The 26,816-nt window shown below is 40.4% G+C and overlaps 1 protein-coding gene across 11 annotated transcripts in view; it reads left to right on the top strand.

Annotated features, from left to right (window-relative positions):
* Window positions 1-26,816, top strand: part of ANTXR1 (ANTXR cell adhesion molecule 1) — a 233,380-nt gene that overhangs the window by 85,420 nt on the left and 121,144 nt on the right. For 10 of the 11 annotated variants that reach the window (XM_039852461.1, XM_039852454.1, XM_039852452.1 and 7 more), the window contains exons 11-12: window positions 11,863-11,932; window positions 13,341-13,419. In XM_039852461.1, coding sequence (XP_039708395.1) covers window positions 11,863-11,932; window positions 13,341-13,419 — 149 coding nt within the window. Of the gene's footprint in view, window positions 1-11,862; window positions 11,933-13,340; window positions 13,420-21,963; window positions 23,636-26,816 lie in introns of those variants that run through there. The other variant, XM_039852463.1, reaches the window with a different exon arrangement.

Consider the following 26,816-nt stretch of genomic DNA (forward strand, 5'->3'; position numbering starts at 1 on the left):
AGTGGGGAAAGAGTGGATTTTTCAAAAATAGTGTAGAAACGACTGGCTAACCACTTGGAAAAACAATTAAGTTTGTTTTTATCTCACACCTTAACATCTAAACAAATTCCAGGTGAAAGATTTAAATGTGAACATAAAACTATAAAAATTCTAGAAGGAAACAAAAGTAAATATTTACATAATTTTTCAGTGGGGAAAGACTTTTTAAGCACAATACAGAAGGGAGATACCATAAAGGAAGGATTTGATAGTTTAAATACATATTTTTTAATTCTTCTGTTACCCTCACCATGAAATCTAAAGGAAAGCAGAAAAGTGGCAAAATTACTTATGAGACATATAACAAGCAAAGTGCCAATAACTTTGATTCATAGACATCTCTTAAAAATCAAAGAGAAAGGTGACCGTGTCAATGGATAAAAGATATTTAAAAGAAATTTACAATAAAAGTAATGGTCAATAACATATGAAAAATGCTCACTGTAACCAGGGAAAGGCAAATTGAAATAATTTATCAAACTAATGAAGATTAACAAAAATACAATGCCCAATATTGGCAAAGATACAGGGCAATAAGTATTTTCATTCATCCTTGGTGAGAGACCATTAAGTCTTTTGGAAGGCAACTACTTGTATACATTTTTGACCCAAAATTTCTACTTCAACTTCATCAAAAGGAAATGATTAGGAATGCTTACAAAGACTTGGCTACAATATGTTCATCATATTGCTTATGATAGCAAAAGATTGAGAGAGGGAGAGAGGGAAGAATGGAGAGAGAGGAGGAGGAAGAGAAAGAGAGAGCAAATCGAAACATCTAAAGGGTAACAACATAAATCTTTAACAGTAGATAATTCGTAACATAAATCATACTTCACCCCTAAATAATTACCTAATGTTGTAAGAAAGAAGAATAATTACTGACATGGGAAAATGTTAATGATGTCGCTTCACATGTTAAAAATAAGTTACAAAACAGTGCCTTGCACTGTTTCTGTTTTATACACATACATCAGAATGCAGGGAGAGAAAGAAACTTGAAAGACAACACATCAAAATGTTAACAGTAGTCATCTCTGAATGAGACCACTATTAATTTTTACTTTCTTCCTTCTACCTGCATTATCTAAGCTTTCTACAATCATGTGCCATCATGTCATAAGAAAAAAAAAAAAACCACAAGTTATTTAAAATTTCATTTAAAAATTCTTGTTAATTATTTAGGCCTAGCACACATCTTAAGTTAGCATTTGGTTGGCTCTCCAGTGACCAGGCCAAACTCACTCGCAGCCAAGAAAATATCTTGGAAATCTTCAGACAAACTTTGTTTATTCTGGCTGCACTTTTTCCTACTCCAGTATTCAGTGTATTGTGCCAAGAAAAGATCCACTTTCAATTGGAAATCCATTTGCAGAGAGATTAGAATACTAAAAAGTAGACACTGGAGTATGAGCTGAGAAATGATCCATTTTAATGAACAGTAAATTTTAAAAATGGACTTCGTACTAATGCGATAATGAAAAACATGCTAAACCATCCTGGTGTTGTAAAGAGACACATGAGGTATGACTATAAACAAGAGAAATTGATTTTTAATAAACTCACTGAAATTTAATTTATAAGGCATGTGAGAAATCAGTTTCCTGGTTTTATAGACACACTTCTTTTTTGATTCAAGATTTTATTTCCCAGCTTGATCTCCAACCTCATTCACTACTCATGGCTCTGGTTTACATTTTGTTCACTCTCAGAGGATGAAGCTTTGCTCTCTTTGAAGACAGTTTTTTCAAACTAAACATTAGTCATGAAGGCAATTCCAAGAGTTCCAAAGAGGGGCTCAGCTTCCCAGAGGGACGAGAGACAACACTCACGCAAATGTAGAAATCCCAGTGTGTCTGTTTTAAAAAAATCTGTCCAATTATCTTAGAAAGCATCTGGGCCCGGAGCTGCTGTGGGCACCCTGAGGAGATCATTGAAGTGCACCTAGGGTGGCAGATGGGGAGGGAGGGCAGAGGGAAGGAGAAGGTAAACTTCCCAAACAAAAGCCTATTGTTTCCTTTCTCACTGGTTAGAGTGTTGCATCTATTGGTCAAACATACTTAGTGCAGCCCTGGGGGCCTGATGTCATATGAAGATGATGGAATGTCACTTTGTGCAACTCAGAATGAAGGGACATAATGGAGCATCTCTCTCATAGTTCTCAGTTGGGCTGCACATCAGAATCACCCGGGAGCCTCGTCTCAGTGATAGCAGCTACTGATTGCTGAGCATCTACCCTGTGCCCTCCCCAAACTATCTCACTTCATCCTCCTAGCAGGCTAGTGAGGGAGAAGTTACTTGTATCCTCATTTCAAGTAACTCCATACAAGGGTACTGAAACTCACAGAGATGAAGCTCCCAAAGTCACCTAGATGGCTGGAAGTGGAAGCCGTTTGGACCCCAAGCAGTTTAATCTTGAGGCTTTTGACCTCTTCTGTATAATATTTCCAAAGCGTGGATCCCCACAGATCCCTAGCTGCCCTGACTCTGAATGCCCATGTCACTCTGAGCACTGATTCCCACTGCTCCCCATCATTTTGCAGACAGGAAATCTTAACTCAGAGAGATTTAGCTCCTTGCCCAGGTTCACAGAGTGATTAGAGAATAGAAACTTGAACCAGGGTTTAAGAAAAAGGCCCTAGACCAGGGAAGGAAGGGCCCCAGCCCACACTGACTTCATGTCAGTGTATGCAGCTGACTGCGTGAAAACAGGTAAGGTTCCTTTTCTGAGCGGCCCCTCTTTCTTGAACTTCAGAAGCTTTTTGTGTATCTGATGATGTTTCCCCTTTGCCCCTGTTTTCAGAGGGAGCTCGAGTTCTACGTAGTTGCTTCTGAAGTGGCTCCTGCAGAGATTGTATTAGGGCATGTTCCTATCCTTCAGGCCCAGACAAAAATATAGATAAGTGGAAATTTATTGCAGTTTTGCTTGGTCAGACAAAAGCCCCAGTAATCTGAGAAGGAGTGGGGATAAAAGGAGAGTTGTCACCAGTAGTAAGTAGGTGGTGAAGATTTTCAGTTGGGGCAAAAGACTTTATTCCAGGGGGTGAGTTTACACAGCCCAAAGTGAGCTGCACAGTCACCCTCACACTGCTCCCACTCTACCAAGCATGCAGTTTCCTCTAAGCGAACTCTAAGCCGTGTGTGCACCTGGCACACAATGCATTTTTTTGAAGCGTGGTTGGGGGAGAGATTTGCTTGTGAACTTCCCTGAAATTGCCATTACCCCAGCCCTGCTGTCCCAATAGGGGAAGTTGGACCCCCTCTGCTTCTGCACCACATGGCTGGACTTTCATGGATGGTACCCTTCCTCATGTAATACTGTTCTGTTGCCACTTCAGTAGGGTGATGGAAGAGAAGGTGATTAACACAGAGATGCACCAGCCCAGGCAGGCTAATAATCTATGCCCTCTTCAAACTGACATTCTTTAAAAATTTGCTCAACATTCATTGAGAAGAAAAGTTGGGTGCTGCCAAGGGAAAGGGAGAAAAAGAGTGCTAGCTGTATAACTCTGCTCCGTGCAATTCAGCTCTGGCCCCAAACATGCACACCAGCAGCTCAGTGGCATCCGCAGATACTCAAATGTGTACCTGGGGTCTCCTTCTCACCTCTCCTCTGAGTTTCTGTATAGGTTTGTATTCTTTAAGAGCAGTCAGTATTTGCCATAATTCATGGTCATGCTTGTGTGGAAGATTTAAGCCATTTTGGTAGACCCACCTCTCAATCCCAGTTCCAAAGGTAAAATCCTTCCAAACTTAATTGTGCACAGCTGCAAGAGTTTGTGTGTCAGGAGACACATAACTTGTGCATAAATCCTGAATTGTCTTCAACCAAGTAAAAACAAAGCTTTAAAAAATATATTTATTCTTAGCAAGTTGCAGCTGTCTTAAGTGCACCATTTATTCTGACCTCAAGCTACAAAATTTTTAAATATTGATGCTCTGCTTAGAAGACAATTTGTAAGTTTTATAAATGCCAACAGTCAAGAATTTTTTGGTGTAGATTTATTGAGAGGAGAAAATATTTTGCAAGAGCCCTGATCTTCATTACCCGCACTTAGTTTCCTTGCAATACCTAAAACTGCCCCTATTAACTTCAGATAGTGACGACTGCCAAATGACATATTACATGTAGTATAATTCCAATTATGTAAAAAAATAACATGCATAGAAAAAAAAAATGAATAGTGTACTATGTTTGTCATTGGAAGTTAGGATTGCCAAAGATTTTCATTTATTTTTGTGTACTTCTCTGTATTTCTCAGAGTTCTCACACTAAACATGTATTATTTTTATAATTAATTTTTAAAAAGAGTAAATATAAGCAGAAAGTAATTTGCATCCTGAGAAGCCAGACCAGCTGTGCTGAGGACCAGTTCTAAAAGCTGATGTGCCTAGAATCATGGCGGGGTGGGGAGTGCGATGTCACAACCCTGTGTGGGACTGGGGAATGTGTAAGCCCAAAAAAAGACAACCCGGAGGCCAGCAGGGCTGCAGGATTCCATCCCTGCACGCCTCTGGACTCATGGTCCTTCTCCTTCTGCTTTCTTCTCTCCGTCTGGGGCCGCGATATAATCTTGATGCTCATGTACACCGTGACCAAGGCAACCCACTTCATTTTCTTTTAAGACTGTGCAGCTGAGTCTTACATTGCTATTTATAGGTAAGGTGTTCTGACTCTACAGCCTTCCCACCACAGCAGCTCAGAACCTCAATAGCAATAAGCTCCACTCCTGGACTGCCCCATTTCAGATATAAAGCTCCACCAGCAGAGTGGCTCATGTGCTATGCTTACTATCTAGGAAAACCTGGACCCATCAAAGCCTGCATACAGGAATTCATCAAGAAACTCTCTTTCCTACTCCCTCCAGGTGTCTTCCAATGGCCCTCAAGCTGTTATTCCTTCTCCTTCCTCTACTCATCATCCTGTAACACCTCTGAACTTTCCTGGACATTCTACCAGTTCCCTGGGGGTTATGAACCACCCCATAATATCTGTAGGACCCTCTACAAGAGACCAAAGAAAGACAGAAAGCCATAATAGATATTATTCCAGAATTTCTTATTTTGGCACTATTGACATTTTGGGCTAGGTAATTCTTTGTTGAGGCACAGAGGGATGCCCTGTGCATTATAGGATCTTTAGCACTGTCTCTGGTCTTTATTCACTAAATGCTGATAGAACTCTTCCGCTAGTTTGACAACCACAACTATCTCAGACATTGCCAATTGTATCCTGAGGGACAAAAACCACCCTCGATTTAGAACCACTGCACTATATACATGTCCACAGATCCTTTTTCGATAGACGACTTTCTTCTTATCACACCTATGCCACATAGCCCTAACACAGAAGATAAGTTGCAAGACCTACACGGTGTGCACACACATTCACATCTTATGTTTTACAGGTGTCTCAGAAAATAAGCCCAGTAATACTCCACTTTAGTAATAGCAGTTGGCATACATCAAGTGCTTATTAGGTGTTGAGCATTTAATTATCTCATTAAAATGTACAACTATTTATGAACTGACTATCATTACCATCTTATAGTTGAGAATTCTGGGTTATGGGCAGAGTTACATAGGAAGCGGGCGGCAGAGCTGTGATGGCCCTCCAGAGCCCAGGCTCTTAATGTTCTCATTGTTTTCCATCCTATTCCAACCTGTCCTGGAGAACAGGGAGGGGAAGCAAGAGACGTATCCTGGATACCTGTGATGAATAGGAACTGGTTAAGTATAGGCCCACAGAACTTACCTGGATCCTGTTGGCCAAGCTCTTCACCTGATCTGATAGTAACTAACCAGTGAAGGCTTCCCATGAAACTACGCAACAACTCCAGGCCAGGAAAGGGGTAGGTAGGTATGAGTCATGTCTGAGGAAAAGCTAGGTGGTGGCCAACTTGGTTATGCCAAGTTATAGGCACCCCTCTGGCTTCAGCTGGGCATGAGAGGACATTACAGTGGACATATTGTGTTCTGAGGATTGTTCCCAACTTGGCACTTCTACTTTCAAAAGCAGAAGTTTTGAAAGTAGAGAGAGTTGCTTCTACTTGGAAAGGCTGAACAATGGTTCTGTGTTCAGGGCAATGAGAAACAAGGGTCAAAACAGAATGGGAAGAGATGGTAGTGAAGTGCAGGCGTGGCACTGTTTTGACCCTTATTTCTCATTGCCCTGACCACAGAACCATGGTTCAGCCTTTCCAAGTAGAAGCAACAATCTCTACTTTCAAAACTTCTGCTTTGTAGAGTTTAATGCTTTCTATCAAAAGAATCCGTAGACTTGGTATCTCACCCATCTATGAAAAACTTGCAGCCCACACAGTGCATGCCCAATAGATGTTAGTTTCTTTTGACTCTTAAGCAATGGCTCCCACTTAACTTTTCACTAAGAACTTCCACATTTGTGAATTATCATTGCAGGAGCCCCAGTAGGGCAATCAACTACCTCTTTTCTGGCTGAGGCTCCAGAAAGCTCAACCTAGGTCCTAATGAATATCACCAACTTGGAGTCCCGCTGAATATCACTTTATTTCAGGTTTTTGCACACTATTTTAAAAATCTAACTTTAAAAAAACTTGTTACTTTTGAAGTCCGTGAATTCCCTTAATTCAGAGACACATTCCCAAACCAGCTGATAATTTGGTGCTGAACAGTTGTACTTGGCTCAGGGATGCCATAAAAATGCTCCCTGGACCCAGGGGAGACTGGAAGAAAGAGCAGGGTGAGCTCATTTAGACCCTAACCTCCACTATTTTGTCACAGTAGGAATGTAAATTCTGCTTTGGAGATTACATCAGCTTTTGGATGGTTTCAGCAAGCTCCCCCAGATAAGACTAAGGGTTATTTTTCTTTTCTTTTTGGACAGAAATAAATATTTATATCAAGAAAAGATTGCCAAGATCTGGAAAGTATTTGAATTATTTAATTAGCCCTGTAAAAGGATTTGCTGTGATTAGTGTTTGAATTGGCTAATGGATTTTAATCCTGGTTTTATCCCAAATCCATTAGATAGTCTTCAACTACAAGGAAGACCTCTGGGAACTTATTCACCAGTCTATAAAGAAAATTCATTGATCCAAGGTCAAAACTTGCAAATGTACTCATTCGAGTATATGGTTCAGGAGCAGGGGTCCATTACAGTATATCAGTGTCTTGGATGGTGCCTGAACGTTATCACAGAGCTTTTCAACCCTGATCCTCTCTCATGGGAGACATGCCTCCTACTATTATCCCACTTGGCCCTTGGAGAGTCTTGACCATTTGCCTCTAAAACAGTCAGGTATAAAGAGACTCAGCTCTGGGATACTTCAGGCTACATCATAAAAAAAGCTGTGAGATTATGACAATATAAAATGGCTAACTAGTTTAAATTACATACATCTGTAAAAAAAGCTACCTGGGTTGACTTTGGTCAAGTCATTTCAACAAACCTGAGTTTGAATTCCAGCTCTGATACTTATTACTGATGCAGCACAAATTCAATTAACTAACCTCTCAAAGACTCAGTTTCCCAAATTGTTAATAATAAAAGATAGTAATGTCAAATGAGATCATGGATGTATAGTGTTAGACAAAATCACTATAAATATTGATACAGATACAGATATAGATATAAATATAGATATGGATATAGATATTTGTGTGGATTTATGGATGTGTGTATATATATATGTGCATGTGTGTACGTATATATGTATACACACATCAGCTAAAACTTTTCATTTTCCTAGGAATTCTTAATGCCTGAAAAGATGTTAATTTGATGGAACAATGTCATTAAACAAGCAGATATTTTAAAAATTTTAATCTCCAATTTCTCTGATTTTAAAACACACATTCATATGATCTATTTTAAAGGCATTAATACTAGTATAATGTAGAATAATGTTTACTAAATGTTTATTAAGTGCCAAGTAACTTGTTTTGTACTTTTATGCACTCTTATTTACTACCCACGCAACCCCGTGCAATGATGTCATCATCACCATTTACAGACAAGGAACTTGTCCTCAGTCACACACTAGTAAGAAAAGCTGGGATTTGAACCTGAATCTGTTTGACTTTAAAATCTACCCTGCCCCACTCTGTGCCCTACTCATTCCCAGGGATGCCCAGCTCTCAAGCTTGGGATGTTTGGCATGATGAAAGTCATGGATATGCACTGAATTCTGAATATCTTTGGTAAAAGGCAAAGAAATTTATATTTACAAATTATCTAAAAATTCCCTTAACTTCTGGTTTCAAACCCCCACCACTCCCTGATTTTCTCCCCAGTTGCAAACAAGCCAAGGGCTGGTCTTAGCTCCCGGTGCTCATTTCCCAGGCCTAACAAGCAGTGAAATGGCAGCCTGGTGGATAGAGGAACACAAGGCCTCAGTCGTTACTGGAGTGGATTATGGCCCCATAAATATCACAACACCACTAGTTTTGGCAGAGGTGGCGGTGAGGTTGGCATGGCCCCTGAGCCAAACGTGGCCCAGCGGAGGAAGAAGGCTTTGTGCCCTGCTCCCCAAATGGATGTTCCAGGAAGAAGTCAGATGATCTGAGTTATGGAAACCAAATGGTCCTCCTTTGTTTAGAGAGAGAGAGAGGAAAAAAGTCACTCATTTTTGTGGTAAAATAAAAACAGTCTCCAAACCAAACAACCCTTCTCAAAGCAGAAAATACCAGCTCCCCAGAGTGGGCCCACAGCCTTGGAGGCTGATAAACTGATGGAAGGCCGTGTCGAGCCTGTCTTACAGCCTCGGCAAAGTCCTCAGTCCTCCAGCCAGGTTTTCCTCCGCTTCGCTCCAAAAATAGTTGAACGCCCAGGCTGGAATGGAAAATGAGGGAGAAAGAGAAAGGTCTACTTGACTAGGCCAATCTTGTCCTTTTACTCTGTCCCACTGGGTTGGAGGGAAGGGAGAGGCACTGTGCAGAGAAAGCCCCGGAAGTGAACAATGGCACAGGGGCCTGCAGGCCGCTGGAGTCTCCCTGACGTGTCACTGCTGTGCACTGACTCGGAGGCCCTCCTCAGCGTGAGCCAGCTCTTCCCACAAAATGTAGCCAGGAGTCACGAGTCCTCCTGTGGCTGCTCTGTGGCTGCTCTGTGGCTGCTCTGTGGCTCAACGGGCAGCAGTCTGCACTCCCAGGTATTACTAGTGCTTGTACATCAGGGTAAGCCATGGCCGAGAGAAAATAAACGTAAGTTCTAGTCAGTCACGCCTGCCCAAAGTTTGCTTTATTCTCTAATACAAGCCTTTCCTAGAATGGAGAAGCTCTCCATGATGAAAGAATAATAAGGAATTCAGTTCTAGTCCTGGATTGACCTCTGACTTGCTGTGCAACCATGAGTCACTATCATCTCTCTGAGCCTCAATTTTGCATCTGGAAAATGAACCTAAGTATCCCCGCCTTAATTCACAAGGTCATTGTGAGAAAAAGATAAAGCATAGCTCATATCGAGAGATGGCAACCAGAATGCCTGGGTGTGGATCCAGGCTCCCCTATGTAAGGTTGGGCAAGTTTCTTCATCTCTGTATGTCTGTCCCTCACCTTTAAAATAAAGAAAATAATATCCTTCTCTGATAGCACTGCCAGAAACTTAACTTTAATTGTGTGATGTATGTAAGCACTTAGAGAGCACCTACACACTGCCTGCCCCCAGGAGTATCGCTGTCATTGTCATCACAGACGGGAAAACATCTTGAAAATAAGAACGCTCAGCTCAGGTACTGAGCGATCTGCCACGGTCATCATAAGCTTTATAATTTCACTCAACACACCCTCCCCTCACTTTTCCAGCATTCCATAATCTGCCAACACTAATTCTAAATCTTAGGGGAACCTCCAATAGCTTCTTGCTGCTTTTAGGAAAAATCCCAAAAGCCTCACCATGGCCTACAAGGCTTCAGTCACCAGGTCCTGCTGCCTTTTCTAACCTCATGTTGAGCCATCGTCTCACTCAAATCCAACAGCCTAAATGGCCTTCTAGCTCTCCAATGATCTGGGCTGCTTCCTGCACCAGGACCTTTGCAATGCTGCTTCTCCCCCATTCCATCTCCTCTTCACCCAACCTTCAGGTTTCAGCTTCCAGAGTCTTTCCTCAGGGAAGCAGTTCCTGACCTTCCAGATGAGAGCCCGCCCCCTCCTCCTTTGTGCTCACCACAATTATAATTACGTAGTAGCTACTAGCATGTCAGCTCCTTGAGTGAGGTGCTTCATCTGTTCTGTTCACTGCAAGGCTTAGCACAATGTCTGGCACGTAGTAGATATTCAAAAGAATATTTTTAAATAAAAACGAACATGTTCAATAACTATCTCCCCTGCAGCTTCTGTAAGATTCATGAAAACAGAGGTCGTTTCTCTTCTCAAAGCCTGTGTCTCTAGCACATAGTAGACCTTCTATAAATAGTCGTCGAGCAAATGAATGAACAAATAAATGACATGGAATAACCTCCCTAACTTTTCACCCCTTGAAGATTTCCCCAGACATCATGGGAGACTATAATTAACCATCCTCTTCCTCCTCCCTCCATGAGGACATAGGGCTTAGTTAGAGGACTCAGACGTGTCCCTTAACTCCCATCCCAGTTAGCTCTATTCCTTAATCCAGGCAAGGAGGGCACGGGGCTTCCTAATCTCCACTGGGGATAGTGTGTCATGTCAGCCACATTCGAATGTCATTAGAGACATCAGTTTCACAACAAATGCCAATAGCAGAATATTGTCCTTCAATTGCCTATGTATTCTTTCTATCTTCTAGCATAGGTATTTGTATTCACAGCTTGATATAAAGGACAGAAATTATTCATCTTTGTATCACCTACAAGTCCTACCACAGTCTTTTGTACAGAATATGCACCCAATAAATGTTAGAATATACTCTGTGCGTGTATATTATATAGTGTACATATACTATAGTCCAACATTCAAATACTCCATATAGTATAGGAAGGAACTGCTACTATGCAGTGAGTATTGTAACTCTTCGGCTCTGCTTCTGGCCTCAGAATCTGGGACACGAAGAAGTTCTTAAGGAGTTCTTGATTGAAGCTGCTTGAGCTTTCCCAGTCTCTTTTTCCCAGGATAAGAGCAAGAACTTCCTCACCTATGGGGTCCCCCTACTCTAATTCATCTTTCACAGGTACATCTGCTAAAACTTCTGAAACTCATCCTTTCAAGTTTTCCTCCAAAACTTCCAAAGTTCTTTTCATAGCTAATAGACCTATGTCCAAATCCCTCAGTCTAACTCAAAGAGCTTGGACCATCCTTCTTCTTATGCTGATCTTTTCAAATCCTACTTATGTCCTACCTATGGACATACCTTGCTCTGTCTTTGCTCATGCCATTCCTCCCACCACGAATGTATCTTCTTCATCTCTGCCCCGTAGCATAGCTCGTTTTGTGTTCCCTATGACATCACTGTATTACCTACTTAAAGGGAGCTCTCTGTCTTCTGAAGCCAAATGATATTTTGGTTTAGCCACTTCTTGTTTTTGTCAGTGAACTTTTTCCGTGAATGTGGCTTTTCTCTCAAACTAGACTTAGATCCGAAGCTCCCTGAGGACCAGTCTAATATTTTCTTACTTCCCCTTAGTTATGCCTAGTCTATATTTGCTCGCCAATTAACTCAGCTGCATGTATGGGGTCAGGGACTAGTACTCAGGCAAGGGAACTTGAGTTCACTCTAGTGAATTTTACAGCTCAAGATGAAAATCTATTTCAAATAGTTATTGCTTTTCGAGTGTCTCCCAGGACTTGGTTGATAGTCTCTAGGAGTCACTGAATTCAAAATTACAAATTCGCCTCACTCCTCTTAATCTGGTGACTTCCTTTTTGCAGATGAGAAGCCCTTTGCTGTGGAAGACACTTATTTGCTGTGTCCAGCACCTATCTTAAAAGAAGTTGGCATGTAAGTTTCCACCAGCATTGAACTTCACAGCCAAGGAGGAGAGGGGAGGTAGAGGGGACAAAGGGAAGAGAAAGAAGTATCTTTCTTTGTTGTTATAAGGGAGCCTTTCTCTAGACTCCTCCAGGTAATGATGATGATGTCAATGCTTACAGTGAGCCAGGCACCAAGATAAATGTTTTGCAAAGGGTATCTCACTTCATCCTCCGAAGTTCCCGACAAACCAGACACTCACATCATCCCAATTTTACGGATGTAGAATCTGTGGCTAAGAGAATTTAAGTAGCTTGCCCGAGGTCACACAGCAGTAAATGAAAGAGTTCGGGCTCAAACCAAGGTCTGTCTGGCTTAATCACAGCTACATTTCTAGAAAGTTCTCACACACATTACCTTGCCCTGGTAGATGATTATCTCCTCCTTAGAGATAATGAAGCTCAGAAAGGATAAATGGGTCCACAGCTGTTTCAAGATTCCGTGCTATTTCCTCTACGCCTCTGTGGAGTATCCGGTATTCACCCAGAATGTGCGAGTTTCTCCGAATTTATTTAAGGGAGGAAATCTCATGGTGGTGTAATTTTAATTGCTAATGAGTGGTGATCAACATATTCAACAGAATAAAAGAGAATTAGCACCCTGAGCAAGAAAAGAAATACGTGGGGAAACAGAAGCAATGTTTATGAGGGAACACAAACTAGCCTCTCTGTAAACATGTCTATAATGGGCTGAAGATAGAATGGTGGCTTTAAGGAAAAATGCTAAACGTATTCATCTGAATTCAACTTTCGATCACTTGTTCAATTGTAAAGCCTCCAATCTAGTTGCTTAATAGCGGCCTACAGTCCCACTGATTCCACACACTAGCCCTGGACCCATGCGGCAAAATACAAGCTCAAAATGTTCCAGTGAGTTTTGTATAGATGGGAGGACGTAGAAGGCAAATTACTTCATATATTGCTGTACCTCTCTTCGTTTGCTGGAGAGTAACAAAGCCGCCTCACCAGAATCAGATAATGACAACAGAACATTAAGTTTATAGCTTGACCACTTTAACCCCACTAATTTGGACCATTTTTAAAGAATACTTCATCTTACTACAATGTAACAAGTAAATTAAATGGAAGCAGGTTTTGCCCATTGGATGCAATTCACTGCAATGCAAGAAGAGCTGAGCGCGCTGCCTTGATACAGCAGCCGAGTGCATTCTGACGTCTCCCTAGAATGTTAGAGGTGGAGGGGACCTAAAGACTATGCACATTTTATGAAGGAGACAGCTCAGGCCCCCAAGGGAAGAGACTACAGTCCCAAGGGTAGTTAAGAGCAGAGCCCGCGGGGGATCTATGTGTCCAGCTCTCGGCCCCTTGCTCCTTGCACACCACGCTGAGCGTCCCCGGGTCCTTTGTTGTCATTGCAGGAAGGCTGCACTCCAGGTCAGCATGAACGATGGCCTCTCTTTCATCTCCAGTTCTGTCATCATCACCACTACACACTGCGTAAGTCGTCACCTTTCCTTTTACCGAAAGCTTCATTATCCTTCTCATCTCCCTGGAAAGTTTTCTGGTTCTGCATTCTGTTCACTGAACTTTAATCCCAGCACTGCTAGGCCAGCCACGGGCTGGGCCAGGGGTGTGCTGCACCCCAGAGTGTATCAGGAACGCCTGTGTTTAGCTTCTCTGGGTTTCCCACTTCTGCGACTGAGGGTGATACCTGAGCACATCGGCATGACCAAATGGTAAGACAGGCCAGCATCTGTGCAATAGTAAAGGGGGAGGCCTGAATGGAGTGGGTTTAGAAGAAAATGCCCAGAAAGAACTTGGACAGCATATTCTGAAAGCACATCTAAGGGAGTTTTTTCTCTAAAGTGAGCAGGAAAAATGGGGCAGTAACTAAAAGAAGATTTGGAGTAGAAAGAGTCTTTTATTTAGAATGGAGAAATTGTAGCTTGTTTATATGATTATGGAAACAATCCAAGAGAAAATGGAAAATTGATGCAGCAGGAGAGAGCAGGGGAAAGGGGTCCTAAGCCATAGGGATTGGGAGGCGGGAGCAGGGACTGCATCCCCCTTGCCAGCTCCTCAGACACCCCTTCTCTGGATCCTTCTGTCAGGTAGTTTTTGTTTCTGGCTATACATAAAATCACCTGGAAAGCTTTTAAAAAATATTGATGCCCGAACCTCTTGCCAGACCAATGGAAACACAGTGTCTTGGGTGGGCCCTAGCTTTGGCGGTTCCAAGACTACGGTTGAGAACACTTCCACCTCTGCGGTTGCTCCCGCCCACTGTCAGCGTCTCAGAGCTCAGCCCGTCAGAGGACAATCAGGGCTTGGTTAGCCTGTATACAGACCTCAGCTCCTGACATTTCCAAAATAACCTTTGTCTGAATATTCAGACTCTGCAGCCAAATGCACTTCTTCCATTAGATCATTCTAGAGACTGATGTGTTTGATTGACCTGATGGTCAGCTTAGGCAGATACTGTGGTCACTTCCTGGCCAGCCTTCGGAGGATATGTTGTTAGAACTCCTCAGAAACTGGACTGTGTGCCCTTAACACTGTCCCATGTGGACAACAGAGAACAAGCAGCACCGAAGCCAGACAAGATAAAAATGAGTTACTTCATGAGTGAGCAAGAAGCCGGGCCTCACGATGGACAGCAGTCCCTCCTAACTGACCCCACTCTCCACCCCTCCCGCACACTTTTTATCCCGTGTTAGGAGCAAACCAGGGTAAGGAGGGTAAGCCAGAGCAATGGGTCCAGATGTGCAGAAGTAGTGAAATTTCTTCAAGTGTACCCTGTCTGATTCTTTTAGAAATTGACCCTTTTGGAACCTGCCAACCTTCAGGAAATGATTAAAATACCCCAAACCTAACAACTCCATTCCAGATTCCTCCCTTCTCTGAATGATCCAAAACCTGGGGCCTGTATTTCTCATCTTGTCTTACCACACCAGAGAAACACCCATGACCTTGAGGCCATGAGGACAGGGAAATGAGAAGGGGAAACATCTCAGTACTTAACCTGTGGTATGGGAGAAACAGGACTGCAAATTTAAGTCCTGAGCCTGTAAGCTGAGAAGAAAGGGTGTCCTTACTGACATACTGTAAGTGAAAAGAACTCCCAGTAAAGAACTCCCTCTGTATCTTCCCGACTCTCTCTAACCTACACTTGACCCTTACATCTCCTTCATCTGAATCAATGTCACTAGGTTTTCTTTTCAATTGAATATTGATCAGCACCACCTCATAATATCTGCATTATTCCCCCATTTTTACCTGAGAATGCTGTATGTCTACAACAGTTATAGCCACCTCAAGATATATTCCACTTATTCCATTTACTCAAGAAATATTCACTGATTACACACAATGTGCTGAGCACTGTCTTCCATGCTTGGGGTACGTCAGAGAATACATCAGACAAAAATCTCTGTCTGTAGTGAGAGGAAGAGAGGAGAGAAGGCAGACTATAAACAACAAATGTAACAAATGAATTATACACTATGTTAAAAGATATTCTATAAGAAAAAAACAGCAGAGTAAGAGGATTTGGTACTACTTGAGTTAGTGTAATGTAGAGAGCTACGTTGAGAAGGAGGAGTTTGTGTAGAGACTTTGAAGTTGACTGTGAGGCTACTGGGGGAAAAACATACCAGAGAGCCCCAGTGCTTAGACCCCAAGACCAGACGCCTGGTGGTCAGTTGCTGGAAGAGAGTGAGTGAGGACAATGATGGCAGTTTGACTCAGAAGAGAGCAATGGGAATAAGAGAAGTGGCCAGGGTCAGATACATTTTGAAGACAAATCTAACAAATTTCCCGAAGCATTGGATGTAGGCTTGAAAGGAGAGGAATCAAGAATAGCCCCAGGGTTTCAGCCTCAGAAACTGAAAGGATGGAGTTGCCCTCAGCTGACGGGAAGAAGAACGAAGGAAGAGAAGATTTGGGGTTGAGGGTGAAAATCAGGAGATCGGTTTTGCTGTCAACTAGTTGTGCTACCTTGATCACGTTAGGTAGCCCCTTTGTGCCTCAATTTTCTAATCTGTAAAATTCAAATAATAATACTTTACATCTCATAGCGGTATTCTGAATATTACATGAAATGATATATGTAAAGTCTCTGGCAGAAGACCTGGCTGGTAGTAAGTGTTCGATAAACATTGGCTGTTATTACAGCGGAAGCTTAGGCAAAATTATTGAACTAATCGGAAGTTCTTCCCAGAGAGTTGGCTCCTCACTTCAGAGACCTGTTATAACAAAGGGACTCTTCTGAGACAAGATGTATCCTTAGGAGTCCATGTTTGTCACTCAAACAAGCCCAGATGATTAAAGAGGACAGATAGGATGGCCAAAATCATCTAGTGAAAGGGACCTATATTCAAATGTAAAACTCCTATCCCCAACAGAGCCCTACACAGAAGCTCAAAATAAAAAGACCGAAGCCATTGCTGGGCAGAATAGACATATGGGTGGGATGTGTGGTTGCCCAGAATATGAAGTAAGGTCTTGAACTTGCATTTGTTTCTTGGGCAGCTGGTTTGGATGACAAGGTTTTTAGATCAAAGATGATCCCCTGGGTCTGAGTAAAGGGTTAGTATTGTCAGTGCCAGTTACAGTCTGTCTAGTCCCATCACCTGGAACCAAAAATAATTTCAAAATATGTAGTTGAGACTTTTCTTTTCTCGCTTTATTTGGTGCCCATTTGGACAACTGTGTCACAAGTTTTTAAGAACCACAATGAATAACGGTTGCCCCTGCCAGGAGCAGAAATTCCATGAAGTTTTACAGGAAAGAGATTTTTCCATCCAAGAACTAAAAGATTCCTATACAAATGGTAAACTTTGTTGAGCTCCATGACTATAGAAAATGGTCAAACAGCCAAAGTCTTCTCTTACCAGCATATTTAAATACATCCATTCTCTGCAGTCTTAACTGGCCTCCCTGTTCTTCCTTAGCAAAAGGTGAAAAAAATCACTAATATGATACTGTTTTAAGGGAATTATCGAATAGAAGTTTGTCGTTTTGAGAACAGAGCAAGCTAATTCAGTGCTTTAAAGAACTTTTCATGAAAGATTTTCTGCTTTTAAATAAATACCTTAAAATTCTATAATTTCCCACCCAAAGGATACAAAAATCAGAGAATCATTCAGCGAGGATTTCTCAAACTTCAACTATATCTCCAGTGCTCTGTTTACAAGTCACTATTCTCAAGGAACTTATAATACAGTTGGAGAAACAAGTCCAACAAGCATATAAAAGAGCACATAATAAAGAACAAGATTATATGAGCCAGGTGCAAATGTTATAGGATTTCAAGGAGGGGAGGGAGGATTGAATCCATGAGGAATCACAAGGGTTTCACGGAAGAGATAAAACCCAAGCGGTGATTTGAAAAATGATAATTATAGGTGAAGAAGTGAGGAGAGGGCCTCCCCTGAAGAGAAACCTACCTGAGAGAAAACTAGACATGCTAAGAGCATTGTTTGTGCATCATCCCTCCCAAGATCCAGGAGTCTTTTTCTTTTCCTCTCAATTTCTGGCACTTTCTAATTTGAGGCCATTTCTCAGATTGGCAACTACTCTCCTAGGATGTACACTTCATACACTTGATTATCCCATATGCAACAGTGAGGCCCAGTTGACTCGTCTCCTTATTAAGTGTAATCAGGATTTGACTTGTATTGGTTTCCAGATTGGAGAATCACTATCTTTGAAGAAAGGAAAGAATCCTAAACTTTGATATAAGGGTTTAAGACCAACACTAAATCAATGGAAAACCTCCACTTCTCCCTATAATTTATATGGGAAAAAAATATATCCCAGCTACAAACAGTAGCAAGGTTTAGTAAATTTGAGTGGACCCATATCAAGTCACTATTCAGAGGTATTCTTTTTGAATAAAAGTAAAAACACAACAAACTCAGCCCTGGGTCCCCTAAACAAGTACAACAGCTCTATAATTGTAGCATAAAGGAGGAATTAAGAATATAGGATATTGAGTTGAACATCCTAATTTCAAATTTTAGCCCCTCCACTTTTCAGGGTGATCTTGGCCAACCTGAGCCTGTCTGAGAGCCTGTCTTGCATGGTGGTTGTAAAGATTAAAGGTAAAGTATACAAGAGGCTTGAGGTACTGGTAGTCTGTCAAAGAATGACAGCTGTTCACTGGCCTGTTGACATTCTCTCTTCTTGCCAAGTAAAAGTCTAATAGCCTGTCTCATTAAAAGATTTGCTGTTTACGCCTCTTAGATTATAAGCAGGCAGTGTTTCCCTGATTAAGAGGTATATGCTTCCTTTTGAGTCCATGATAAGCCTAGGAACAGGCTGGCAAAAACTTCAGAGATGTTGCCTGCAGGATAACAAGGGAAAACAAAACCAGTAAATTAGATCTGGTGATAAACCAAATGGGATTAGGCAGCAGTTACTTCACTATTTTGAAAAAAGTGTTTCTCGGTAAATGAATTAGGTAAAGAGTAACTTAAGGAGAATATTTAAACCATTTAGAAGAATAAATTTAAAAAAATATTTACTAAAGTTGACACATTATTACCACATATGAAATTCTTATTATTATTTAAATGGCGAGGCTGTTTGGAAGCATTTTATCAGAGGAGGTACCATTTCATGCAGATGAGATCTTCAGCCTCAGAAAGAATTGCACCACAGACTGGATCCTCCAGTGGCCCCTGAAGGAGCCACGACTCACTGTGGTTTTGGAGTATGATTTTATTTCTATGGGGATGAACATGGTGCCAACTTGTTTCTCAAGGATTTTGAAATCATTTTATCTTCTGACGTTCTTGAATTCAGACTGTTCTTTTTTCAAACTAGTGATATTTTTCTATAGATGTATGTGTGTGTGTGTGTGTGTGAGAGAGAGAGAGAGAGAGAGAGAGAGAGAGAGAGAGAGAGAGAGAGAGAGAGAGAGATTGAGAGAGAGAGAGAGAGAGAGTAGGAGGGAAGGAGGGAGAGAACACCACAACGCACAGGAGAGCTGCCACTCTGCCAACTACAAAGAATTATTCAGTCCAAAATGTCAACAGAACCAAAGTTGAGAAATCCTAAAAATCAGGACTTCAGGAGATGGGGAGCCCAGGATTCTTCATTTTAATAAGTTTGCCTGATACTAATTGTCCTCCAAAGTTTTAAAAAATTTATTACAATCTATTTAAGAAAAATGATTTACTCTCTTGATTCACTCCCAATCCCATTCATTTAAGAATCCTAAGATTTTAAAATCAGAACCCTCTCTTTTATGTTCCTCCTCTTGGACCATATTTTCTGGTATAAAAATAAGTTTTGGCCTAAAAGAATAACTTTAGCACATACAGCCAGTCTAGGGACCTTCTCCCTTTTGTATTGCCAGACAAAGACTGCAAAACTTTCCCTCCAAATGCCCTATTTCCATAGTCCAAGTTGTCCTTCATTTCCTCCTCTCACACTAAGGCCTGCTGAGCTACAGACTTGTTGCTCATTGTTTCAGGAAGAGAGAGCCCAGTCAACATCAGTATTGTTTTTAGCACTTCACGGCTCACAATATCTCACAAGAAAATGTGCTTCCAGCTGCTATACAGAGATAGGTTATGAGTTTGGAAACAACTGGAGACTTGGGGTAAAGACTTGGAGACTTTTTGCAGTCTCTGGAAAAAACAATTGTCTCTCATGCATGATGTAGCCCATATACTTCTTGAGGAAAAACAAAGACTGTGTCTTGTTCACCATTGCAACCCAGCACCTGGCACAATGCCTGTGCATAGTAGTTAGTAGATAGCTTGTGTCTGAGTGAATGAATGAATGGACTTAATCAAGAGTTGTACTGAGAGCATGAAGGCACCTACTGGTTGGAGAGGAAGAAGGCCAGAATGAGATAGGATTAGAACAGGGGACACTGAGGTTGAAGGATAAGCCTCCAGAGAGAATGGACAATAATCCAATATGCACATCCAAGGAGCATCAGGAGCTTGACCATGACTTAAGAGGAAAAAAATCTGCCAGCTGAGAAACTACAACCAGTGATCCCAGGCAGGGCAGTAGTCAAAGACCTCTTCAGAACAGCACCATCTCCACTAGGAACATACCCTTGTCAAGGGTACAGACCTGGAGAAGGGGTCTAGAAATAGCCCACTCAACTAAATCAAGATTCAGGGCAGGCTTCTCATTCATGAGGGTCTACAGCACAAGGCTGGACACTAGGCAGAACCATAAAGACTGATATAAAATCCAGATCACTAAATTTGCTAAATCCAAGGAATCCAAAAATAGAATACATGGAAAACAGACAAGTACTTCAAGGATTTTCAATTTAATGACAAATTAAATTTTCAATTTAATGAGCAATGCCCAGGGCTACCATGAAGTGGAGTGTCCGGGGAATCAAAGAAGTATTCACAAAAGAAGTGATAAGTCAACTGGGCTGTGAAGAAAGAGTGGGGATTTGCTAGGGCTTTAGCCTGGGTAAAGGCATGTTTTGGGCTAGCGTGGCTGTAATTGCTTGAGCTGGGCAGTAGAAGAGAAGGTCAGAGACATAACAGTTGGGACCAGTTGAAAAAGCCTTCGTTATCTGCCACATTTTGGGGTTTCTATTTCTAAGTTAATATTTAATTTAAACATAATACTGATGTAGTTTTGATAGTCACTTCCAATCTCTCCTCATTCAGGAAGTAAAATCTTTCATCTTAAAAAAAAAAAAACAATCTAGGTAACTACAGAAAAGCTATGACTTGGGAAACATGGGCATGGCCTGAGCTCACTCTGGAATGCCTGAAACTTAGGCTATGAAAGTTCAGCTAATCTGGACGTGGTCAGCTAAGGCTGAGGATGCATAAACTGCCTTGGTCAGAGCTGGTTCTGATGGGGGGCGGGGAGGGTTTCTGGAGCCCAGCAATGGAGGCTTCCATGGCTGCTGCCATGGAACATAAAAGACAGACTGCAAAGGGAGTACAGGAACCACATCTCAGAACTGTCTGCAGGGTTCTGTCATAGGCAACTTCCTGGGTCTGTTTTGTAAGTCAGTTCAATTCTGTTACTAATTGTTTTGAAATAACTTGGGAAAATACAAATCCAGACTTGTTTTATAGTCATATGGCTATTTAGGTAAACAGAAAGTTGGCATGGCTGCCCAAAATTTCTTGAATTTCACCAGCCTGGTAGGGAATCAATCCAGTAGCCTGTGCTGAGTGGCAGTGTTGAATTCCAACATAATAAAAAATTACTGTGCACTCTTCAGAAAAAGTAGAAGTCGGAAAAGACGTTTTTCTTTATTTCTTTTCCAAGGTCAGCAAAACAGTCCATCAATCAAAATAGGTAGCTATCTTTGGGACGGATAATTCATACCAGCAGCTATAAGTATGTGGGCCTCTTTATTAAGGAAAGTAGTACAGTGAGGAGGATGCTGGGGGCGAACTGGGTAAATGATCAGGACCAACATGTATTAAAATAGTACTATGAGCAAAATGTTAAGGAGTCAAAGAAGAATAGCCAGTCCTTGACCTCCAGAATCCTATAATGTACATGCCAAGTCAGGATGTACAGTCAGAGAGGTAAATATTATACACTTTGGGATATGAAAGGGAAATATCACACAGGCACCTAGAAATTCTTCCATCTGTTATAAATATTCTTGACCCTCCATGCAGACTTTTGGATAAGTAAATTGACATAAGCAGAACACACTCAGCCGTGTCCCCTTAATGAGTCTAGTGGATTACTTTTCACTTACCCCGCAAAAGTTCACCTTCCTGCAAAAGGAAGCTGGGCTAATCATTCTAGAAATTCAGGAGTAACATGTAGGCAGCTCATGATTTTCTCAGTCCAAAAAGTCTACCCCATAAATACCTTTTACAAAACAAGACCCTTCCTAAACCATTTCACAATTCTAAGAAACAACACCTTAGAGAAGACAAGTCCCTTCCCAACAACCAATCGAGGAAAGCAAGACCAGGGCCCACACCCTGACTTTACCCTGTAGATTTCTTCACCCTAACATGATTCTATTTCCTGATGTGGGATGTGCTCCCACATTCACTTGTCTCTCTCTTCACATAGCCTGGAAGAGTAAGGGGAGACTGGATTGGAAGGGAAATAGGAAAGTGACCAGAAAATTCGAATGACAGAAGATGGAGTTTGGACAATGAGAAGCCATTCAAAGGAAGCACAAAGCAAAATTATAGGAAGATTAATCCAGCACTTGTATGTCCCAAGTATGTTAACATAATAGCATTAACTTGGATACCACCGGTTTATAAATTTGGTCATTTGGGAAGGGAATAAGCTCCAATGTACTTTCACATTATTTGGGCTGAAAGGACCGTTGTACAAAAATTGACCAATCCACAGCCCTGGGGCTACAAGTGACTCATGAATGTTTCATGCTCAGCCCTTGAAAAAGGATGGCCTTTACTTTATTGTTGCTATAATTATAGATGTCCTTTGACATGGCTTAACAAAACACAGGGGATAGACAATTGGAGAAGACAAGTGGGAACAAGCATGTGCTTTGGGATCAGACCAATGTGGCTAAAATCTTGATCTTTAAATAGTTGGCAAAGGGCCTGGTACATAGTAGGTCTTCAATGTTAGTTTCCTTGCACTGATGTTGCAGGCTCTGTAAGAATCAGCACAGTGCTATGCTCTCCAAAGAGACTGACTTCTGGTCGAATTAACCAAAGAATGGTATCTAAGACTAAGAAAGTAAGGGAACTTTTCAATGTGGTCAAGGTAAAATCTCTACCCTACTATTGTATTAAATACTAAGGACACTTCAAGGGAGAGCCTGGAGAAACTGATTATATGAAAAATATTACCAAATACGGTAGATTATATAGAATAATTTATTGAATTGGACTTTTTATGCTGGAATCATGAAGAAAGATTTGATGGTTGTTTTCAATATTTGAAAGACTGTCTGAGACTATTGTGTCTGGTTTTACTGTATAGATCCAAGAAGTAGAATAGGCTGATAGACACAATTAATGGCTCAGTTTTTAAAAGGTCTTTTAAATTGACTGCTTCTGGCGGAAGTGAGTTCCCTGTTATGGTTGTATTCAAACACAGACAACCTGACAGCTTGGCAGAATTATGTAAATGCCATTCATGCATCAATGGGCAATTGAACTAGAAAAGCTTTCAGACTCCTTTCTACACTAAGTGTCTGTAATTCTAGAACTAAAAGTAGGCTAGTGAGGGAGTGAGGTAAACATTATCAGTCCTATACAGTATAACAAATGAGTTTGGCTTTTATATTTTGGAAATAAATATGAAAACTTGTTTTTGGTGACACTAGAAATGGCTTCTCTAAGTGAGATTCAGATTGGCCAATTGCCATCTAATACAAATGAGATTATATTTCAGACCAAAGGGTACTTAAAACTCCTCCTGAGAACAATTTGTTGTCAAGTAACCTCAAAACACACCCTTATGTTTACAAACAATTGATATACTAGTCACAAATCATTCACACCTATTTATCAGCTAGTCTCGGTAGAGCCATACATAATTCAAGGTCTTTTTTTACAATGTCCTAGTATTTCTTTTATTATTATTTTAACAAGATAACCTGTGGTTTCTTGTACTCTCATTAGAAAGCACAAAAGACCACAGGAATATCAGAATGCAGAACTCAGATCTCAAATGTTGTTTATGAACTGAAATAAAAACAGTTTGCCAACATCTCTATTTTGATAACCCTTGTCTGCATAAAAATATCTTTTCAAATATGTTTTGGAGGATTTGTGCTGATTTGTTATACTTGGATGCTTGAGCAATTGACTTTCAGTGTTTTTATCTCTAAGTATTTTTAAAAATGTTTGCCCTGAGTTTAAAATTTCCTTGTTTTGAGAGTAAATTGTTGGGGGAGGGGGGAGGGCGGTAATGATATTTCTGAATCTCTGCTCAAAAAACTCTGTGATAAACATATAGTGAGATGGTAATATTTATTTTTAGAAATGTTAAATTTAAATAATCCATAACCAAGATAAATGTAATGAACCAAACTCAGCAGTTAAAAAACATAAATTGATAGACTGTGTTTTAAAAAAAAAAAAAACCACTGTGTGCTATTTACAATAAAATATACATTCAAAAAATCATAAGGATGTAGAAAGGTTGAAAATAAAAGTGCAAGAAAAGTTATGTCAGGCAAATACCAAAAGAAAACTCGTGTAGCTATATTAATATCAGATAAAGTATATTTTATGGTGAAAAAAAACACATCAAGAGAACCATTACATAATGTTAAAAAGAATAGTTAACCTAGAAGGTATGATTCTAGTCTGCACTTAATGACATATCCTCAGTGTATATGAAGCAAAAATTGACAAAATTGTAAAGAGAAATTGATTAATCTACCGTCATAGGAGGAGATTTAAGTACATTTTTCTCAGTAATTAATAGATCAAGCAGGCAAAGGAATTAATAAAATATAAATTATTTGAATAATACAATTAAACCTGATCTAGTGGATGCACAATAAGTATACAGCAAAACATTCTAGGTAGTGTCTAAAAATTTGGGGCTGAGTAAAATAGGAATTATGCAATTTAAAATTAATGAAAAAATACCATTATTTCGTAAATTCTAAGGCACCCTTTTTTTTCATATTTTAACATCTCTGAAATTGGAATGTTTCAAGTTATCAATAATGTATTGTAATTTAATTGGCAGTGTTTTTCTCTAAAGGCTCATAAAATAATAAGACATTCTACAGTGGCTGCATCTTAAATTTAGTGAAATCTTTCCCATCAGTCTGTACTGTACCGAAAGTAAAGATAATGAAATATATGCTGAACATCACTGATCAGTCAGTTCCTCTCCATCACCCACCCCTATCTGCAGTAGAAAATAAGAACTCTGGCCCTTCTCCTTTGGAGAGTGTGAGATAGGCAGAGGGCAGCTCATGATCACCAACCACATTACAGCCAACTTCGTGATATGGCCAGCAGTGCTATTGCAGTACTTTACTGCATACAGGAAACCTGCATCCTACAGAGATGCCTATTTCTTTTCAAGAACACTTTGGACATTTATTAAAAAGTAGCCATATAGTAGGCCATTAAGCCAAGTCTCAAAAAATTTTTAAAAATTGATATTCTGCGATGAAAAAAGTCTGTTGAAATTCTATAGTAAATTAATTACAGATCATTTTGAAAATCTCACCTTTGGATATTTTGGACATACATCTAAATCTTTTACAAGTCAAAATAACACCATAATAGAAATTAGGAAATACTGAAAACTTGTCAATGACGACGATGTCACATAACAGAACTTGTGAAATGCAGCTAAAGTGGTTCTTGGAGGGAAATTTGTAGGCTTAAATGTTTATATTAAAAAAGAAGAAAAGTAGTAAGTCAATTAGCCAAGCATAGAACCCAAGACGTTAAAGAAGCAAGTAAACCTCTCAAAAAGGGGGGGGACAAAAATAATAAAGTAAAAACAATAAAAAACAAGATAAATACATAAAGAAAATTATTAGTTGGGTGGAAGGGAGGTGAAAAAGAGAAGTAGACATGTAGCTAAAGGACTGTGTTATCTCTGCTCAGTTCTAGACTGGAGGATGGGCTATCACTGTTGTCACAGGTTTGGAGCAGGCTGGAATGAGATCATGAACCATGAGAACCAAGAAAACACACGCAAATTGAGTTCATCCCTCACCTACTCCTAGGTCTTTCTTCCTACGAAACCTTTGTACACATTTATACTTCCTCAACTTGCAAATGAAGAAACTCAATAGAAAATGGATGTTATAAAATATTATACAATGTCTACATTTTACTCTCTGCCATTGTTATCATGAACTAAAATTTGTCAAATTACTATGAAACTTTCCATTTCTTAGGCTATTTGCCCCTACAATGGTCTTCTGATCACTATGTTTTTTTGAAGTTTATGATTCTGCTGTTTCTGGCCTCTCACTTCTTGGTATACATTTGTCTTCCATTCTCAATCCACTCCCACCTTTCTAATTTGACAGTTTAAGCTTCTGGGCATCCAGACAGCAGACAAGTAAGTTTATGTAATTCGTACATAAAATGAGAATTCTTGTCTCTGAGTAAGAACTTGAGAGAGTGTATATACCCTAAGCACACAAGCTTTAGTGAATGACCAATGTATTCATTACGCCTGCTCCTGGGTTAGTGGGGATGTTTCAAACAGTTGAATCTTTTGGGTTGAGCATTCTGGATTAGCGAATCCAGTTGAAAGAGACACAATTGCAGGAAGAAGTGCACAATTTAGAGGATACAAAAAGTGTGTGCATGGTGGAGGGGAGAAGAGGAGGAGGTAGAGAGGGAGAAAGAGTAGGAAAGGGAGAGATTAACAGTTTGGGAAACAGGACCATAAAGCAGAAAGCCTAAGAGGATCTCATTTCTGCCAACACTGAAATAATTGCCAACTCTTTAAATGGTCAAAAATTGGCAAAATCACAGAATTGGAGGCAACGGAAGCCTGCCCCAGACCGTATTGTCCTGGCTGGCACTTTACAGTCACATTGCACCAAATCACAATCTGCCCCAGGGTCCTTATATGTATCTTCTAATCACAATATTATTTGGAACTGGCATGATTTGTATTGTTTGCACTCCCAAAAAGCAGGCAAATTCTTCCCTCTGTCCCCTACAGAATGACAAAGTCCCAGGAAGGTATTATAAACACCTTTCCCTTTGCAAAGCAATCAGCTTCTCCCCTATTCATTAGGACATCAAGGAAATTTAGAAGTAAGAGATTTAATTTATATCTTCCCAAAAGAAAAGTCAGTGTCACAAGCAATGCGTAACTAGCATTCTTTTGCCACTGCTGTGGTTGCTAAAACAGATGTCAGTTTAGTCAGTGCCCAAAGCAGTAGGCTTAATGTTTTTTTCTTTCTTTTCTTTTCTTTTTCTTTTTTTTTTTTTTTTTTTTTT

This window comes from Pteropus medius, unplaced genomic scaffold (genome assembly GCF_902729225.1).
Source record: "Pteropus medius unplaced genomic scaffold, Ma_sr-lr_union100, whole genome shotgun sequence".
Classification (NCBI taxonomy): domain Eukaryota; kingdom Metazoa; phylum Chordata; class Mammalia; order Chiroptera; family Pteropodidae; genus Pteropus; species Pteropus medius.